Source organism: Saccostrea echinata, unplaced genomic scaffold (genome assembly GCF_033153115.1).
Source record: "Saccostrea echinata isolate AGI-Se365-2 ecotype Australia unplaced genomic scaffold, CSIRO_AGI_Sech_v1 ptg000029l, whole genome shotgun sequence".
In the NCBI taxonomy this organism is placed as follows: domain Eukaryota; kingdom Metazoa; phylum Mollusca; class Bivalvia; order Ostreida; family Ostreidae; genus Saccostrea; species Saccostrea echinata.
In genome coordinates this window covers 26,691,554-26,712,688 of record NW_026889778.1, presented here as the reverse complement: position 1 = coordinate 26,712,688, position 21,135 = coordinate 26,691,554, and the positions used below count along the sequence as shown (strand labels likewise).

The 21,135-nt window shown below is 32.4% G+C and overlaps 3 protein-coding genes across 3 annotated transcripts; 2 read left to right on the top strand and 1 right to left on the bottom strand.

Annotated features, from left to right (window-relative positions):
• The first annotated feature begins 87 nt into the window (after positions 1-87).
• LOC133195750 (pyruvate dehydrogenase E1 component subunit beta, mitochondrial-like) lies at positions 88-13,826 on the top strand. Its single transcript, XM_061331676.1, has 12 exons — positions 88-174; positions 305-367; positions 1,619-1,726; positions 2,116-2,178; positions 2,497-2,532; positions 2,753-2,815; positions 4,378-4,422; positions 8,304-8,481; positions 9,105-9,215; positions 9,664-9,755; positions 11,034-11,175; positions 11,474-13,826. The coding sequence occupies exons 1-12, from the start codon at positions 142-144 to the stop codon at positions 11,620-11,622; spliced, it is 1,083 nt and encodes a 360-aa protein (XP_061187660.1). The 5' UTR covers positions 88-141; the 3' UTR covers positions 11,623-13,826.
• Positions 6,156-7,410, bottom strand: LOC133194680 (uncharacterized). Its single transcript, XM_061330584.1, has 2 exons — positions 7,359-7,410; positions 6,156-7,125 (listed from the first exon to the last, which is right to left on the bottom strand). Exon 2 carries the CDS (start codon positions 7,088-7,090, stop codon positions 6,272-6,274), a length of 819 nt encoding a protein of 272 aa, XP_061186568.1. The 5' UTR covers positions 7,091-7,125; positions 7,359-7,410; the 3' UTR covers positions 6,156-6,271.
• Positions 13,827-15,325: 1,499 nt separating the features above from the next.
• Positions 15,326-20,851, top strand: LOC133195156 (serine/threonine-protein kinase Nek4-like). Its single transcript, XM_061331020.1, has 8 exons — positions 15,326-15,451; positions 15,954-16,232; positions 17,120-17,220; positions 18,209-18,302; positions 18,433-18,540; positions 18,783-18,924; positions 20,360-20,428; positions 20,781-20,851. The coding sequence occupies exons 1-8, from the start codon at positions 15,326-15,328 to the stop codon at positions 20,849-20,851; spliced, it is 990 nt and encodes a 329-aa protein (XP_061187004.1).
• Positions 20,852-21,135: the final 284 nt, after the last annotated feature.

The window sequence follows — 21,135 nt, the reverse complement described above, 5'->3', positions numbered from 1 at the left end:
ATCTGTACATTATAAATAAAAAATTAGCCTGATCATATTCTGAATTTATCAATGGACTTAATTAGGCCTATTAAAATTACCATCCTAAACGTTGTGTGAACAAGTGCATCACTGCCTGTGAAGGTGACTGCAGAAAACAACATGGCGTCGAAAGCAATGGCACGATTGCTCGGTGTAAGTCTTCTAAGCAATAATACAAAAACACTGAAATGCATCCACTTATTTATTGCTAGTTATGAGAAAGTGCAAACTTCTGAATCTGTTAAGAATATTGTTCTTGATTCAGTTAATGCTTTTTTAATAGAAATCGTCATGGGGAATTGTGCAGAGAAACTTCTCTACCACTGTCTCAAGGGCAGCGACCCAGGTAAACGGATTTTACAAATTCATGATTAAAGATAGTCATCTTATTTAAGTGTATGTTTTAGTATGAAAATTCAATATAGAGTTTGATTGTTTCCTCTTTTTTTTTTGTTTTTTGTTTTGCACCTTGCACACATTATTGAACTGTGAAATATTAATCCTGGTCCTATCAGGAACCTAGACAATTCATTAATTTTAATCTCCCTCAGAAGATAATACTTTAAGTTTGAAAGCCAGAGGTGAAGTTCTAGTGTTAGCTGCCATTTCGTACAATTATTGCAGTGTGAAAAAAATGTTTATAAACATCCAGTTCATGCTAATGGTAGAGTTGGTCTATCCAGTTCATGCTAATGGTAGAGTTGGTCTGTCCTTAGTATGAGGACGGGGATGGGGTGGGGAAACGACCACTTTTTCCAAGAAGAGTGTTTTACTGTTAATTTATTTTAGGAATGACTCTAATTCTTGGCCAAAATATTCGAGTATAACCTGGTTTGGGTCAGTTTACGCTTTAAAATCCGTGAAGCAGATTATAAAACAGCGTAAACTGACCCAAACCAGGTTATACTCGAATAATTTGGCCAAGAATTAGAGTCCTTCCTTATAATTTAATTTTAAAAATCATTAAATAACTATGGGTGTGAAATTTCGTTGCATTTTATTCGTTCAAATTTGCCGCTCAATAATACAACCATAGTTACGGAAGTGATAGGAAGCGAGGGGAGGTAAAAACTGATACATAGGCCTATCAGCCTTGTTGTTTGTTTACATGTGGTAAGATCAAATTATTGTTTGAAGTTAAAGGTACATTTATTAAATCTGGAATTTTCCATGAATCCCGAGGACTGGAAATAAGAGGATTGTATGGATACAGATGATTCAGCTGGTTGTCAGGGGGGGGGGGGGGTCCCATACCAAACCAGGTTATACAGAAATAATTTGTGTTCCTTTTTGGATATTAACCAATCAGAGGCTAGAATACAAACAAAATTAAATTATATGGAAATATCCATCCAAAGTCTGGCTGCCCATCTTTTTTTAGCAGTATGACTGAGCCTCAGGCCCTCTACATGATCATATCCAAAAAAAAATTCTGCCGAGTATTACAAATGTATACTCTGTAGAGTAGGTCTAAGTTTGTTCCTTATCTAATTGAACTATTTTAAAGGTGTGGAATATTTTGATCCCTGTCTATATTTTCTCTGTTCTCAGATTCTAACTGTATTAAACATGTTTGCTGTTCATTCAATAATATTAGATGACGGTGCGAGATGCCCTAAATTCCGCCATGGATGAGGAGATAGCAAGAGATGACAAAGTGTTTTTAATGGGGGAGGAAGTGGCTCTGTATGATGGGGCCTATAAGGTGATTTCCTAAACACTGATTTTTTTAAATAAATTCTTGACAGTGTTTAAACTCCAAAATAACTGTTTTTTTCTCTCTCGCCGGATTTTTTAAAAAATATTTTTTTACTGGAGGTTTTCAAAAATATTGTATATGATCTCAAAATATTAAATTCTAAGAAAAATGAACTGGTTTGACTTAAGGCCAGGCCATCAATTTTAGTAATATTAAACACATATTTTAGATGAAAAGTAAAACTTTTGAAAAATAAGTGCAGGGAATTTTTGCTAATTTCTTATGATTCAACTTACTGTTTATGATAAAGTTATTTCATCATTGTTTCTCAAGGAATTTCTCCATGAATTTGGAGAATTGAGCATTTCTTAAAATACTAATGATTTTTTTTTCAGGTGTCAAGAGGACTTCATGCTAAATATGGAGACAAAAGAATTATAGACACCCCAATTACAGAGGTAAGTGTTTCAAAGTTTGATATTTACATCAGTTTTGAACCTTTGAAATTGTTTCTCTCTAGATGATTTGCAGTTTTTAAAATATGTTGGAATTGATTTGAATTAAATTTGTAAAATTGGAATTATCTTTTCAGATTTTTTATTCTTGTCAATATGTTATTTTTATAATCTTGTGTAAATGAAATTAAGATATGGTTAAATCAAGACATGCATTTTTGTAGAGAAAAGTTTGAATATTTCTCTCTCTCTCTCCCCCCCCCCCCCCCCCTTAAAGAAGGAGAATTAATACCATTTATGAACATTTTTCTTTCCAAATAGATGGGGTTTGCGGGCCTAGCTGTTGGTGCAGCTATGGTATGTAACAGAAATAATGTTTTATAGACTGGTTTGGTCAGATTGTTCATTAGTTATGCAGGCTATGTTGATCTACATTATTTGTTTGAAAATTTTAATTGGAGTGTATAAAATTGATAAATATTATGTTGGTATGCTTTTGAAATCTAGTAGCTGGAATATTCACATGAATGAGAGTAAATAACATTTTTTAAAGCCAAGTGATTTACATTTTTTGCAGGCAGGACTAAAACCTATTTGTGAATTCATGACCTTCAACTTTTCAATGCAAGCTATAGACCAGGCAAGTATAGAAGATATATGCCTACTTTTGCATATTGTTGATTTTAAAAGTTCCTATCCATCCCACAGTTCCAGAATAAAAGAAGGGTTTGATGTAAAAAAAAAAAAAAAAAAAAAGAAGAAGACCTCAGGGTTCGACACTAAATTTTTTACCTTGGTGGACCGCAGGTCCATTTGTCAAAAATTATTGGTGGACCTTCTCAAATTCTGGTGGACCTTCATAAACGTTTGAATTAATGAATGAATTCATTACACAAGGCTTGAAACTAACTTGTGTACCAAGTCCAGTCATACTAATAAAGTATAACTGAAACAAATCAATTAGTCAGGAGTTTTTCTGCAATATTCTCTAATATGTTTTCAGTATTTTAAAAAAGAAACAATCTATATCTTCAAACAATTTATTTTAATATCATTTATTTACAGTGGTAAAAACCAGCATTTATTTTGCTTCCAACAGTAGATAAAATTTAAAATCCCTGTAATTAAGTTGTATATATAAACAAGTGAATTTTTCATGTATCTGTGGCTAGAACAATTTTTACTACAATGCAAAACAACAAAAGTATATGTATTTATTTATTATTTTTAAAATTATTATTTATTCAAATGTGATTTAATGTATAGCAGAAAAAAAAAGAAACTGCAGGTAACGTTTCATAAAAAATAAATCATGCCTGTTTGAAGATCTAAAAAAATTAACAATGCATAAATGCAGCTGTCAATCAATTCTAATTATCTCCAAACCTGACCATCAGTTTGCATTCAAGCGTGAAGTGATTTCCTGTAACCCAGTGTACATTTTCACACCTTTCTGTGCATTAAATAAAGGAAGGAGAGACTGATTAATTTGGCACGAATTTCACATGCTTCTTTTCAAGGTCCATGTTGAATGTTCTTGCGTTTCAATGTTATTGTTATTGTAGTCATCAATATTACTTGTAAAATATATATTCAGCTAAATATTTACCTAAAACAAATTTTACCATATTTATTTATTGTAAAATACAAGTATGGATGAATTAATCATTTGATTTACGGATGTCGATAACAGATTTATAGAAAAAAAACCCGGAATTTTACTGTGTATTTTTCAATTCGGTGTTTTAATTTTAAGTGGACCGATGGTCCACCTAGTCCAGAACATTTGGTGGACCTTTCAATTTTTTGGTGGACTCAGGCCGCCGGTCCACCGTTAGTGTCGAACCCTGGACCTTATGTACATGTAATAAACCTTTTTAAAAGGAAGAAATATGGGGACCCATGTCACCCCACAAATAATACTACATGTTTGTGTATTGTTGGTGTGATACAGATATATTTTTGATTTAACAAGCTTACTTAAACAAAGAGTAAAGCCTATAAAAGAGATTTAGGTATGATTTAAAGATCATAGAAGTCAAACTAGCGAACCAAGTTTCTATTCAATGTTTCATCCAAAAATATATATATACAGTAGATAATGATTAACTGTGATAACAGGTGCAAACCTACAACAGGTATTGGACCATCAAATTATTAATTCATTATCATTAAATTTATTGTAATTTGTTTTTATTGAAGGTTATCAACTCAGCTGCCAAGACCTTCTACATGTCAGCAGGAACTGTAAGTGTGAACTTATAGTTGGGATGTGTCATTTAAATAATATTTTATGCATATATATTGGGGTTGTTCCTAAGAATTGAAATAGTAGGGGACAATTAAAAAAGAAGAAGGGGGTCTTGGGTTCCTTCCTTAACCAGAGGGTTGAGGGGGAATGCCTGAGTAACCAGGGGATAATGCCATTATGGGGGGGGGGGAGGGGGGAGGAGGAAATGCTGCGGCTCTCAAGTCTTAGGGACAACCCTGTATATATTGATTAAGTAACAGTTGGTACAATGTGATTTTAATACTGTAGAAGCACAAATTTTCGTGGGGATGAAATTTCGTTGATTTGTCATCTAAAAAGGTTTCGTGAGGATTTAATTTCGTTGTTTCGAAAGTAACCCTATTCAGTATATAGTCATATAAAATTTTGTGTGAGTTTATTTCGTTTATAATCGTTAACAACGAAATTAACGAAATTTAATCCCCAACGAATATTTCTGCTTTTACAGTATATATATATTAAATTATTCTTCTGAATTTCATGTTCATATTTTCTTGGATATTTCACTTAAAAGTACTTTGCTTAAATGCAGTTACTGAATATCATACAAATGTGGGCATGAATATGAGATAAGTCCTTAAGGTGTAAACTTACAATTTTTTTTTCTGGGGGGTGTTTGATTAAGTTAAAACATTTTTTCCAATGTACACCGGATGTTTGTGGAGCAATTTGTCAAAATTTTCAAGAAAATTCAAGCTAGGAAGAGCAAGGTTCACCAAGGGTATTAATTAGCCCATCGAATTCTGAAAAAAAAAATAAAAACCTTTAAATTTCTTCCTAGTGTATTTGTAGCAAGATGTCATGAATTTGTCAATATTCTAATTTTATGAAATTTTCTTCCAAAACGGCAATTATTTCAGGCTTCTTTTCATTATTTGGAATACAGCGTAATCTCTGATAGAAAAATTTAAGTGTATATATTGATAGAGCAGTTATTAAAGTTTATTACACAACTTTCATTTTAAATTGAGGGTTGTGCTCATTTGCATGTATAAATATTTATATTTATACTCAAATATATCAGTCAGAAACATTACAGTTTCATTAAGTTTATTCTTCACTACATCAACTCTCAGAAGTAACTTTCTCTATGGGTGTCAAAAGTGTGAAGTTTCTTCTTGATATTTACACTTGAAATTGGAGATAAGATGACAGGTGAATAAATTGGTTACGCTCTAGATTGGACCATTTTATGCCTAAATTGATCCTAGCTTTTTTTGGAGGGGTATTTATAGGCGATTTTTAAAAAAGAATAAATTTTAAAATCCAACTTGTTTCTCCCATATTTTCACATACTCCTATGATTTTATGATGGTTGTAATCTGAATCCACAAGACGCCATTCTTTTGTCTGTTGCATATTGCCAATGGTTATAAAACACAATTAAATTTTCTGCTTTTTCACTGAAACTACTGGACCATTTAGTGTTCATAATTGGTGTATGCATGGCTTAAGTGTTTTGATAATTGTGAGTGTACATCTCATCATGTGTAGTAGACTTCACCTGTTCAACAAATCTGTCTTACATACCCCATTACCTGTCTAAAATGCTATATTTAACTTTATTGCTGTAAAATTGGCCTTGCTTTGAAATTATACAATTTTATTTCTCTGATGATATTTTACAATATTCATATAAAAGCTGTAAACAAGGTTGATAAAATGAATTTATTAAATATATAGTGCAGCGTGCTCAACTAGCTTTATTATAAGTGAGAGGTTTACATAAGTAGCAAATTATAAACTAGTCATAAGAAACAGAATTCATCCACATGTTCCACAACGTGTTTAAGGGAGACAAAATCACTACAAGTATTTGTAAACTGTGACCGTTGTGTGCATATTTTTTCCTACATAAAGATTATCATCTTTATCAACACACACACACTGAGGGGAACTGACCCCTGGCTGCTCTTTGAGTAACAGAAATAAAAACTGCCCATCCTGATCAAGCAAGTGAATAGAGCTATCGTAAAAATCACACACCAGGATGTGACCGAGGGCATCAGTGCAGATCCCTTGTGGAAGAAACTTTTCTTGCTGACCTCTGTAGGAGAATCTGTAATGTCCTGATTTATTCACCACCACTACTGCCTCTTTGTCATTATCAGATACACAGATGTCACCATTCTGATTTTCTGTGATGTAATGGGGTTCACCATACAGTCTCTGTATCAGGTTCTTCTTCTGTATGTCCAGTATTTTATCGCCTGTCTTGTTGTACCTTGTGATTTTAGCCTTTTTACCTTTCACCATCCCCACCAGAATGTCCCCATTGATGTGGGAGGAGTATACACTGATTGGTTCCCAGTCCCCAGTTTTAATGAATTTTACGATATAATTATTCACAGTTATCCTGTTGACCACTCTCTTGTAGCGGTCAGTGAAGACCAGCTCCCCATCCTGTTTGACCGCATGGTAGCCTTCATCCTCACCATTTGTCTTTATCCTCCTCTGTAGTTGGTCCCCCTGTAGCTGGTTCCCCTGTTGATCCGTTTGGATTAGGTTCTCATTGTTGTCACTGATCCAGAGTTTGCCAGATTGATCCAGAGATATATGGCTTACACTCTCAACTCCGTATACACTGAATTCCCTAACCTTGGTGATAGCAGAAGCTGGATGCATTGTGTTGTGTCAGATTTCAAATGACCAAAAGCAGACTAAAACACATTAGAAAACAAAAATCAACATCTTCATCAAAACAAGCTTGAAGTTGTTATATAATATGAAATAAATTCCTGAGATCTATTTGAAAGGAGTTGTTTTCATTATACATGATAAATGTACATTAAACATGTTGAAGATGCATTAAAGCACACTAATATATAATACAGGAAAGATCATCCTGAAAATAACTACCAGAAATTAAAAATTAACTATACACTCACAATACCTGTGAAAGACCTAGGAGTAACCATTTTATAGAGCAGCAGACTGGGATTGGTAGAAAGAGAGTTTGAATGAGACTTTAGGAGATTTGTAATCTACTTCCGGGTTGTAGATATAAATAGATTTAAATCACCCACAGATATTATTAGCATATTGAATAATGAGTCATAAGACTGTTCCAAACAGCTTTTGTAAACATGGATGACTTAAAAATAACAATAAACGATTGTACAGAGGTCACACTGTCTTTTCCGTTAGATTCATTTTACAACCAGGTTCATGTAGTTTATTCATACAACTTTTAAGACTTGCGGAAACAAAAAAGCTAATTTATTGATACTTTTAAGGCTTGGAGAAACAAAAAAAGAGCTGATTTATTGATAATTATATCTATTTAATTATATTAAAGAAAATATCCAGAAACTTTTTTCACCATTTTGTGTAACATCGGCAAATAACAGTCAAGATATTTTTAAATCCAGCTAGTTGTGGAATATAGTCTTCAGTTTCATCTGATCGTAAGATTGGTCACATACAGTATTTGAAATTTCCTTAGTTTGAGCTAAGTCTGTATTAAGTTGTAAATGTAACACAGATATGAAATTCACACATATAGCCTAGTAACACGTTGCATACCCTAGCTGAAAAAAGATTAATAAATTCTTTGAAATTAACATAAGTCCTGTACCACAATGTAGTTAGTGGGGAGTATGTTGATTTCCTGTCTAACCATTTTAAATGTAAGACAAGTAAGAAAGTTCAAGATTTAATGTATTGTACAAACAAGACTTGCTGACATGTAGTCTATGTTTAGGTGGTCTGTCATTCTGGTGCATCATATGCTACACCTAGTAGTCTTTAATAGAAAAGTTTGCAATAGGCCCAATAGGAATAGTCACCCATTAATATTTCATCAGTATTAAATCAGACTGCTTTTTTTATATGGTAGGTCCCTGTTCCGATCACGTTTCGCGGTCCTAACGGAGCAGCAGCTGGAGTAGCAGCACAGCATTCCCAGTGTTTCGCCTCATGGTACAGTCACTGCCCGGGACTGAAAGTTGTCTCCCCTTTCAGTCCGGAAGATTGTCGAGGATTGCTCAAGTCAGCCATCCGTGACCCCAATCCGGGTAAGTTCTGCACGTACCTTTGTATTTTAGTGTGTGTATGTGCTTTTCTCCCACAATATCTCTTTCTATAGCATTTTACATGAACTTTATATGAGAAGGAGGAAAGGACTTTCCCCCCAGCTAATTGATTTTTCTCTTTTCTTGGAATATGATTTTTAAAAATTTTTCTTACAAGAAGATCTAAGAATTTTTTTAATGCCTAAGTACTGAAAATTATTTTAAGCATATATTGTATCTAAAGGTATGAGTTGTTAATGATATGATGCATAATTTTTTAACAAAATTGTATATCTGCCATCTGCGGAATAAAAGAAAGATACAGATGCAAACTTCCATGGTGTTTGTACAAGATTTGGTTTTTCTAAGCAATATGCTTCTTTGTCAGTCCAGCAGATTTGTTAATGATCTGTTAGGTGGTAGGTAGAGCTCCTCTCAAAAGATATTCTAAGATATATTGTACTGTATTCATATTTTCTCCCGAGGCCTGTTAAATGTCTTTAATTTTGAAGAAATCAAACTACAAATGAAATGTTTTGTATTGTTTTGGAATTGAATTGATTACTACATAATGTAAGTTTTTGTAAGAATGTTTGATGTTTTATGAAATGTTATTTGTATTGTAGTGGTATGTTTGGAGAACGAGATCATGTATGGTTCCTCTTTTGAAATCTCAGATGAAGCTCTTTCACCCGATTTTCTCATCCCCATAGGAAAAAGTAAAATAGAAAGAGAAGGTAGGTTTTACAGAGAATTTGAAGATTTAAATATCTTCTAATATACTGTAAATCACTTTTTATTCATGAGAACTTTAATTTTGCATAGTGATGGGATACTGTCTGCCTGGGAAAATTTCATTCTCGCATATACATGTAATTCTACAATTAAAGATTATATAGAACCATAACCAAAATTCGAGCAATTTTTGTTTCGTTTATAAATACCAAACAACAATCTTGCAAAAATAAGGGGTCGCAAAGTTTGAATGATCTACAGTATCTTAAAGAGGTTGATATGGAAATGTCTACAATGTAACAATAAAATATGTCATATATAATGAAAGGAATTCAGAAAATGAAATTGTGTCATACATGTTATCACATTGGTGTTTGAATAATACTTTTCGATTGAAGTTTAGGCTTTTTTTTCAAATTCAGTATTTTATTAAGTCTTGTGTTTTGACAGGAAAACACATAACCCTAGTGTCACACTCTAGATACGTAGGACATTGTTTAGAGGCAGCCAATGAACTAGCAGGAATCGGAATAGAAGCTGAAGTAAGATTAATCATTGTTTGTCACTGTTTATTTCTATACTTTGATATCTTTACCCCATTTTTCTTTTATCTTTGTTAGCCTATTGCCTTTAAAAATTGCTTAATATAACAGTATTTATAAATAAAATAAATAAACAAGAAACATATTGACGCAAGCGTCAAAAAATCGGCCGCAAACCAATTGTCTCTCTGAGGCAAGAAACTGAAATGCGTAATCTGTTGTTAATATATCTGACATTTATCTGTTAATATAAGCCGGTGACATAAAACATTACATACGGGACAATGCAGGTGCGGATTTCATTTTTCAACAACCGAATCTTTCTCATACATAATTTGCGTTTCACGAAATATTTTACTTTAATAGTAAAACAAAGCAAATATTTGGGACCTCTCTCTCTCTCTCTCTCTCTCTCTCTCTCTCTCGCAAATCCAAAGGAGAGTGTTGAAACCCAAACAACCCCCTTTAGATCCACCACTGCATTTCTTCTCTCAGTTTCTTTGTTGTGGTGTTGAGATGTGGCGGGAATATGCTTGGCACATTGTAAAACGCGCTTTATCCTCGTTTGCTGGAGCAAAAATTTCGTAACAATCTGTATTTTTTCTTTTAAGAAGTCAAAAGTTTTTTTTAAAATTTCTAATGAAATGTTTATTTTTCATTTTAAAACAAATATAATAAATCCTGTTAAACTGAGAAAGTAATGTTGATTATATATATCTCGGTCTTTGCTTTAGATAATGCCAAACGTGTGCTGATAGGATTCTCCGCTCTTCAAAATTCGTCAATCAGGATTCCATCAGATAAAATATTTACCCCATTATTTATTAATTTTTTTTATTTTATAATTATTGTGCGTTTTTGTTAAACATTTAGACACTCCTGATTAATATTCTATATGAATGTTAAATACTTTTATTTGTTTTCAGTTAGCTCCGCATAAACGCACGGCTACTTAAAACTTTCATATCAAATAACCGACCGCCTCCTGGCGGCCGGTAATAAATAGCAGAACAGCTTCTGTGTGGTGAAATAAAGTAAATGTCTTAGGCTTAGTTTAATTATATTGTCAATCTTGAATTGAAATTTGTTGACAACTGTGATGATTTGAAAATTGTGGACAAATGTCAGTCTTAGAAAAATTCCTTTGAGGTGTTTTAAGATGAATCATATTTTTTCTAAATTGATAAATAATTTTTAGTTTCTACAATTTGCAGCCTATATGAGATGAATTGTTTACATAAATGCAAATGTAAAGAAATCTATTGCATCTAATTGAAGGTCATTAACCTAAGAACTCTGAGGCCAATGGATGATGCCCCGATCATCCAGTCAGTCATCAAAACCAATCACCTAGTGACTGTGGAGGGGGGATGGCCGCAGTGTGGGATAGGGGCTGAAGTCTGTGCTAGAATTATAGAAAGTAAGTGGACATCAAGATTTCCTTTGATAGGCCTCACTTAAACAACAACCTATTGCCACTGATATTACGCTTAATTTGGGAAATTTAACAACGTGGGTATCCAAATTTCTGAAGGTTCTTATGACATTGTTTTAGACATAATGGTATCAAATTCAGTATACTCATTTTAAATAAGAGTACACAGTCAATAAAATTATTCATTGCTTCATTTTGGAATGATTTTGTGAAATCCCTCAATGAAGAAATTGAAAATGTCTGTAATTTTCTTTATTGAATTAATTTTGTCATAAAATTCCAGGTCCAGCCTTTAATTATCTGGATGCTCCAGTTATGAGGGTTACCGGTGCAGATGTACCTACTCCATATGCAAAAACTTTAGAAGACCACTCTTTCCCTCAGGTTTTTAACATCGTGAACACTGTCAAACAATCACTCAACGTTTCCTAACAGAGCTCAGAGGACTTCCTCGGATGGACGTTAAAAGTTAAAATTGTATTGTGATAGAAAGTATTGTTGATGACAGTTTTATAAATTATTTGTTCCCTTTAGACATTTTGTCTGGTACTGTTATTTTATGATATTTTTTTTTTAAAGCATGTTTAGTAAGAATTTAGGATTTTTTTCTGTTACAAAAAGTTTTATGTTGTTAAGGATTGTCAGATTGAGTTTTTCAAAATGACTTATACAAATATAGTTCACATTTGAAACTAAAAAGTTAAAATACTCAATACTCGGTGAGAAAAGAAATGAGAAGGAAGGATTTTGAATGGGCTTTAATTATAAATGACTAATCAGGGGAAAACAGGGTTTGACAGAGAATCGAAATTATTATGCATATCAAATGGAATTCACTTCTGGATTTAGATGTAACATAAAAACCTGTATCTGGTAAAGTATTCAGCTTTTTAATACATTTAATAACTTCAGAATGCTCCGTATTATTATTTGCAGTGTATCTTGCTTCTTTTGGAAACATGTGATGTACTCGATATAAATACTGTGGTTAAATTTCTAAATGGGGCCAACAGTAAAAAATGTTTTGTTTGATGTGCTCTGATTGCAGCGTCAAATTGTCCTAGGAAAATTATCTAAACTACGACAATGAAGTTTAGGTATCAATCGTAGAGGAATACCGGTAAATGTAAATTTGTGATTTTCATAATATTTATCATTGTGTTAGATGATTTGAAAAATGTACCTACTACCTTAAAAAAAATGGGTTGGAGTACATCAAACAAAAAAATTTTAATGATGGCCTGATATAAATTATGATTGATATGTAACTCTTAGGTGGGGAGTTAAATTGCTACATATGGGTTAATTCAAACGGTAATATAAGTAAGATATCGCTGTAACGGTACCAATACATGTACAATCAATGGAAGATCAATACAATCAATGGAACACCAACAGAGGAGAGATTAATCTTTCTTAATTTACATGAATGAATGGATAGATTTTTTTATTTCCAATTTATTTATTTTTCAGTATTTAAGGTTTTCAATAAAGTTTAATTTTGGTTTGTTTTATACTGATATGTCAAATAACAGGGATATGATCAAGGAGTTCACTTTTCCAAATATGTTGTATACTTGAGATTCAACTTTGATATCTTGAACCTTTTAGATAACTAGAAAGTTTGTCAGATCTCTACAGGTATGAAATGTTGAAACTCTATTGTGTATAACACTTTGTTGCAGCTTTTGCACTGCAAGGATCATTATGTACATGTAAATTCATGGACAGTAAATCAGGCTTATAATGAAGTGCCAGGATGGATGATTCTGCTTTGTTATAAACGTAATTCATTATATCCATTATGAAAATAAAAAAATCAAAATGAAAATCACTTCGCTGTAAGCATCAATTCATTATAAGCGGGTTTCCTATAAGCATGTTTTACTGTACATGTATTTAATGGATAATAATGAATATGGTGTTGTATGGAAGGGGCTATTTTACATGTACAGTGTATTAGCTGATAGATCTGACTTGCATAAAATATGGTGTACATACATTTACATATATTTTAATTGACACAAGGAAACAACAACACTAAATCCTGAAGTGTTTGTATTGTGTTCATGATGTCAGGGATTCAAACAGACAAAGTACAAGAAATTAAATGTAGAGAGAATGGGTTAAAATTGCTCATCTCCATACACTTTGTCTGCTGTATACACATAATGCTTGATGTTTTTCATTGCACTGGAAAAGTCGAAAGATGTTCAGACAAGTCCTTATAAATTTATCAAAGGAAGTGCTTTTTTTTTTGTTAGAGTCTTGCATATAGCATAACTATGTATGTCAAATACCCATTTCTTATTAATACCAGTTTAAAAGAGGTATCAAAATTAATTGCTTTGTTTTGTAGCAATCAAAAATTGTATTTGTTATATTGATGCTAAATGATCTGCTTTCTCTGTAAATTTTCAGGCATAAATATTAAATGCTACATGTAGACACATATTTTTGACAGAAAACTACATAGTATTGTAGCTATAATCTTCATTTGTTTTACATGTATATTTCATAGCAATAAAGTTAAAGATTATTGCTCTAAACCTTTAAGATGTTAGAAACTTTCAATTGCGTGTACTTTAATGGCAACCAAACGACATTTTACAAATAATAAACGGTAATAAATTTTACACTGTTGTTGTTTTCTAGATCACAGGAGCCAAAGGCTCAAATGAAATTTTATGATCAAAGTTTGTCTGTCTGTCTGTGTAGATGTCTGTCTGTTGGCATCTGTTAACGTTTCATATTGTTACAACTTCTCAGTACCACTTGTGATTTTATCCAGACATGGGGCAAAGCAACCTAGGGTAAAGGGGCTATAAGTTGTACAAATGAAGGGTCCTGTCTTTTCAAGGGAAATAAATTGTCTCAAGTACCAAATGACTTACAGGAAAGCTTTTCTTTGAGTGTATAAATTCAAGATTGTTCAAATCATCTACTTGGGTTAGGGATGGACCATACAAAGGGGATAGAATTTTCACATTGTATTATATGGTAAAAAAAAAAAGAAACTTGAAAAATCTTTTCAAAAACAACAAAGCTATACAATAAAATTTATTGTTATGGAAGCATACATGTAGTGAAGATCTAAGTTTCTCTAAATCATTGCTCCAGGATGGCTGAAGGAGATTTTTTCCCATTCTACTCCGGTCTGATAACTTGGTAAATATTAGGGCTGCGCAATAATATTGATATTCCGGTATATTGCGATTCGTTAACCAAAAATATCGTATTGCGATACTTTTTTCCAGTACCGATATACCGGCAAAATGACTGGGCTTTAGATTTATGAAGTAAAATATGGAATTTAAGATGTGAGAAACGTTGTCAAACAGTACTAAATGGTAAAGGTTTCTGTTGTATGGTTGCATTTCGTTGCCAAACTGTAGTGAAATAAACTAAAACTTTTTGTTACAACGTATTTATAAAAGTTTTATAACCTCTGCTTATACATGGAAGTTAATATAATAAAAAAAGTGCATTTTAACTGTATTTAAAATATTGCAATAAATATATCGCAATACAGTTCCAAATATCGCAATATATCGCTATACGAAATTTCCAACTGATACTTAGCCCTAGTAAATATATACTTGTCATGCTAAATACACGTATTTTTGGAACGCCTCAACTGCCTTCTGTGGATAACAATCATGTAATGATATTTCGTCGTTATATGCTGATACTTTAACATTATATGCTGATACTTCAACATTATATGCTGATACTTTAACATTATATGCTGATATTTCAACATTATATGCTGATACTTTGAAATAATGTGCTGATACTTTCCATATGTATTTGTAACTGTTCCGTTTATTTTCTTTAGAATGGCGGGGAAATCTCGGTTCAAGATATGCATTATTGGCACTGCGACAGATAATAAGAATAAAGAAACCCTATCGTCAATTATCCATATTATTCTTTGAGGATATTTAAAATACCGTGTGGACAAATCGATAGATCGGAATTTTAAACTTGGAAGGTTATAGCCTGAAGTAGGAATACGAAAGAGGAAGAAAAACCTACCCCAATAGAATATTGCTTCATCAGAAATCGAGCTGCATCTTTTATTGACAAATTGAGTGTTGACGATGGAAAATTTCTGCATGAAGATTGGAAAATAATGGAAAACTTAGCCGGGAAGGAGTATGGAGATTGTGCACTTGTTGAGTTTATGAACAAGGGTAGTTTTGGGTTTGTGTATAAAGCTAGATTGACGGATAAAGAAACAGGTTCCACAGGATATAAGGTTAGTGCAGAAAAAGTGCTGGGTGTTATGGACATTGGTAGGGCTCATACTGGGGTATTAATGGCAAATATTTCAATACAAATTCTCCTAGTGATATTGATAAACTCGTCTTTTTTCGAAAATATTTGTATGGAGTCACTAACATTATGACATATCTGAAACTATAGGGTACTAAACTATATCTGAAACTATAATTCTGCATATCTATTTTAAAACGGTTTTAAATTTCACAACACATCTGTGTTTAGTGTATTAAATTTCGAGAATTTCAATTTTAAAACACTACCTACAAATTATAAACATAATTTTCGTGATTTAACCCTGGTTAGTCAAGAGTGTTTGATCTGCTCCACTTCTCACCTTTGAGGTGAGAACGGATCAGAAGCACTTGACTTGCAAAGGCAAAGCTACTATTCTGCTAATCAGCGCGTTTCAACATGTACTCCGCAGAAACCGTTACTTTATCACTGTTTATTAATTTATTTCATTTTACATGTTTTAGGGAGAAATTTATGCCGCTAAGATTTTAAGCTTAGAAAATGCCACAGACCGTCATCGGGAACTTGTCAACCGAGAAATAAACATTTTACAGCAGTTGGACCACCCAAATGTTGTACATTACCAGTACCACATAGTGGCGGACAAGATAGCGTGTATAGTGATGGAGTACTGCAGCGGAGGTACTTTGTTCCAACACATTGGAGCTTTGAAGAGGGATAACAAAGTCATGGACGAAGAGGAATTCGTCAGTACTTTAATTCAAATCGCCAAAGGTGTAGAGGTATATACTGGTTAATAAAAATTAATGGTATTTTAAAGAAGCTGGGGGGTTGTGGCCATTTTTAGACTACATGTATATTGATCTCCTTTAGAAGAAGAGCTCCATATGAAGATACATGTATAGAAAATGATCAAATTTTAAAACTAGAATTTTTGAAATTTTTCTTTGCCAAATGATAGTTGACAGCTTAAGATATCATATCTAAAAAATTAAGTTAAATCTGGTGGTTAATTTGTTGACCCCCCAGCCTCCTTAAAACTTTTCGCTTTAAAAAAATCATACACTCGTTGAAACTGGAAAACACGCTAGGCCGCTGATTTTCTGGCATAAACCATTACTTCATTAGGAAGTCGGATATCAAATGTGGAAGAAAAGGTCGGTGATCAGTTAAGAAAAATGGAATACTGCGAGAACTACACACTGGAATGAATTTGAAAATGGTGTATATGTACTAGATTGAAGGAACTACAGATTATTCAAAACTTAAATGTAAAGTTAAAGTCAATAAATGTATAATGTGGTTCATGTGCACATTATATAGGTATTGCATGCGTAGTAAGGGTAACATTCTACATATATATATAAATTAGTTCGAGGGCAACATGCGTTTTTAAATTGTCGGACTATTTGCAAGAACCAAATTGTATGTCTGTGGCCGTTAGGGTGAAGGCAAACAGTTTGCTTAGAAGACTGAGCACAGTCCGCGCAGTCAACATTTACTGAACTATCGCCCGTCGTCAAGTAATGCTGACTGTTGCTACCCTCTGTCGTGCTGGAGGGCATGATTTTATCAATTTTATCAAATGTTTCTCGGCGAAAGGGATTCAACTAAATATGACATGAAAATATAATATTGTAAAATAATGTTTGGATCTATTTTTTCTCAGTTTCTTCATGATAATGCTATCATACACCGAGATCTCAAGACAAAAAACATGTACACTGGCGACAAAAAAGTTATAAAAATTGGAGATTTTGGAGTGGCCAAGTAAGTGACGAATTTGGATAAAAGTCAAATTCAAAAATATAAAAGGTGAAGATAACAAACAGTGAACAATCTCACAAATACAGTAAACAAAACGATTCGTGAACAGAACACGGACCTCTGGAATCACCCAGAGGTGGGATCAGGTGTCTAGAAGGAGTAAGCATTCTCTGTTGATCGGTCACACCCGCCGTGAGCCCTAATTGTATTGACCAGTGTACGGAATACTCCGTAGTCAAATTTAGTATAAAAACAGTGACTTTACAAATAGTATAAAACTTGTCAGACAAAATACGACAAAATAGAGCAAAACCATACAATGTGGTAGGGGTCATCCGATATTTTTTAATTTCTTTAGTAAATCAAGGACGAGTATTTACTAAAGAAATTTTTAAAAAAAAATATCGGATGATCCCTTCGTCCGTTCTTCCTTCGTCCCTTCGTTGTATGGCTTTGCTCTGTTTTGTCGTATTTCGTATGACATGATTCATATTATTTCTAAAGTCATTATTTTAATGCTAAATTTGACTACGGAGTACTCCGTACACTAGTCAATACAATATTAATAGGGCTCACGGCGGGTGTAACCGGTCAACAGGGGATGCTTACTCCTCCTAGACACCTGATCCCACCTCTGGAGTTTCCAGGGGTCCGTGTTTTGTCCTGTTCACAATTGGTTTTGTTTACTGGATTTATGATATTAATCACTGTTTGTTATCGTCACCTGTTACATCTTTGAATAGTGCCCAAATTTCAGTGCCCATAAGTGCACTTGTTCTTTAATTTTATTCTCTCAGCAAAAGTGTACGTAGCAGTTGTTCAGAAGAATTAAAATCAAATAATTAATTGTCTTATGTGATTTTATGTGAAAAATTCCTTGATATTTTCTATCACTGCAATGTCTAGGAAAGTATGCTTAACCGAACAAGTAATCATAAATAATTCAACAAGACTGCTTCTTGAAAATTTTATATTTGTTTTTCGTATGTAGACTCATCAGCAACAGTCCTAAGATGTCAGTTTTGGTAGGAACACCGTATTATCTGAGCCCGGAGATTCTCGAAGAAAAACCATATGACGAAAAAGTAAATTAATTTCTTTTTTAAATATCATGAATTAATTAATGATTTATTGAAACAACAATAACGCACGAGAAAGAATTTATCTTGAGCGACAAAATTAATTAAAAAATTGTAAAATCTTTAATTAATACAGACAGATATTTGGAGCCTTGGGTGCTCTTGTTACGAAATGGCAACAGGAAATTACGCATTTCATCTTGATACAATGGAAGCTTTAAAAGAGGCTGTATGTAAAGGGAAGGTAAGCATTTACATATTGTATATTAAAGATATAGACAAATACTGTTCGTTTTTTTTTTGTCTCTGGCGTAGCCACTCGAGAGCTTCGTTCAGTTTCATTGCAAATATAACAATACTTCATTTAACTTGTAATATATATATTAAAAGGAAGACAAAATTACAATGCTGCAATAAATGACTATTTAATTAATCAATTAACGTTTGCTATAAAGGGAGGTAACGATTCTTTCTGTATTATAAAAGCTCCCAGAGAGTCCTGCCATTCCATACAATGACGACATAGAAAACCTGATTAAACAGATGCTATCCAAAGTGAGCGCTGACCGTCCAACTATCAAACAAATCCTCAAGTTTCTCCAGGAACCACAGACATACAAACCAAAAAGTAATATTAGTCAACATACAAATCCAAAAAATAATATATGACTAACGTCACTCATATACAAACCAAAGAGTAATATAAGTCACACTCATACATACCAAAAATTGATAAAAGTCAACATACAAACCAAAAACAAATTATTTACGACTAACCTCTCACATATACAAACCAAAAAGTAATACAGATCATAGATATTCAACCCAAAATGTAAAAAAAATCACACATATACAAATCAAAAAAAGTTTTGGTAACACACATACAAACCAAAAAGTAACATAGGTCACACACACACATATATAAACAAGATAGTTATATAGGTCACATGCATTCAAACAAAACAGTATAATATACGTTACATATACAAACCCCAAAACTAAAATACTTCACACACATACAAAACCAAAAACATAATATTTGTCACATACACATGACACATACAAACTTAAAAAGTTATAATATACATACATCACACACAAAAACCAAAAAGTAATTTACATCACACATAATAAAAAAGAAATATACGACCACACATACAAACCAAATAGTAATCTAGGTTGCAGACATACCAAAAAAAAAGTAACCTACGTCAATCAAATACAAACCAAAAAGTTACATACGCGACAGACATAAAAACCAAAGAGTATTGTACCTGATTCACAAAACAAGAAAATTACATTATATGCCACACACCTACAAACAAAAATGTAATACTTATAGTTGGTTAATTCCACGGGTTATAATTTTCACGGATTATAATTTTCATGTTCTTCTCTTTTCTGACACAATCGCAGTTCGATGAATTCGCAGAATTTGCTGAAACTAATAGCTAGAGGTTGTTATATTTCATCATATAGGAAGAACGATATTTTAACTTTACATTCGAAATGTTTTCACTACGTAAACTACCACTTCGGGGTTTAAATAACGTATTCAGTGCACATTTAAAATCATGCTTAGCTGGATAATGTATGGAAAAACTACAGTATATGGCCATTTAGTGATTCATAATTTCAATTTTTTTCACTATATATTTCACTGAAAAATAATTTTTTTCTAAAAACTTATTGTAAAGTCAATTTAATTCTGATTTTCATGATTTTCCACCTAATAATGCAGAATTGTTCAAATTTTTACTTCCTAAGATGCAAGGAAAATGATACACTGATCATTGAGAATTATTTAAACCATATAAACTAAAATTTCTGAACTCAAAATACTATGAATTCGTAACAAATTTCAGTTTCATATTTGACCTGTAATATCACAACAGCGCTTAGAGTTGAAATCATGTGTAGAAACATCATTCTAATAAAAATTTTTACAATCTCTTTCTTATTTTGAATTCTCTTTACTCTTTTGCAAGATGGTTGTAAGAATATTTTTAGCCAATCTATAATGATACGATTATACTTAGTGTTTTTTTAAATCCATTTTCAAGGAAATGACTCATCATCACAGAAAGTCTCAAGGAGTGAGTCTACGGAATCAAATGTTTATTTTTACAAAGGTACTACCGATGTTGTTTCAAACTTTATTTATTAGAAAGTAGATACATACTGGATTATTGCTCGCAGTATTTTTACTTTCAATTGAGTAGAAATACTCACAGAATGTAAATAAATATTCTTATAATTTTTTATATATTTTACTAACATTTTTTTTTTTTTTTTTTTTTTTTTATACATTTTTAAGTACAAGAAGTTCGCTATTGACTGCTAGGCAAATTTGGTAGGATATTTCTGATTACTAACATTAGAAATGGTATGGATAAATAGTTGGCAACCTAATGCTAAAACATTGAGTGATGTAAAATAAAATACACAGACTAAAGTATTTCTTTTCTATTATTTGGATGCCAGGAATGGACGAGAAAATGAAGAAGAAAAACAGAAAATTTTGGGAAAAGGAGTCAGAAAAACTTCAGAAGTGAGATTTTAAAGATAATACACATTTGTTAAGATAGTTAAGATGTTACTACAGCAAATCTATTTTAAGATTTATATATCTATTATTGTTATTAAATACGACTATTATTGTTTTCTTTTCAAAGATTTGTCAATGATTTATAAAAGGAATGTAATGAAATGCTAAAAAAAAAAAATGAATATCACGTTCATGGTTTACATCTCTCTGTCTTATAATTTATTTTTTTCAGATCGCTTATTAAAAATCTCGATCATTATCAGGCTCCTGAAATTCTTGTGAAGATAAAGA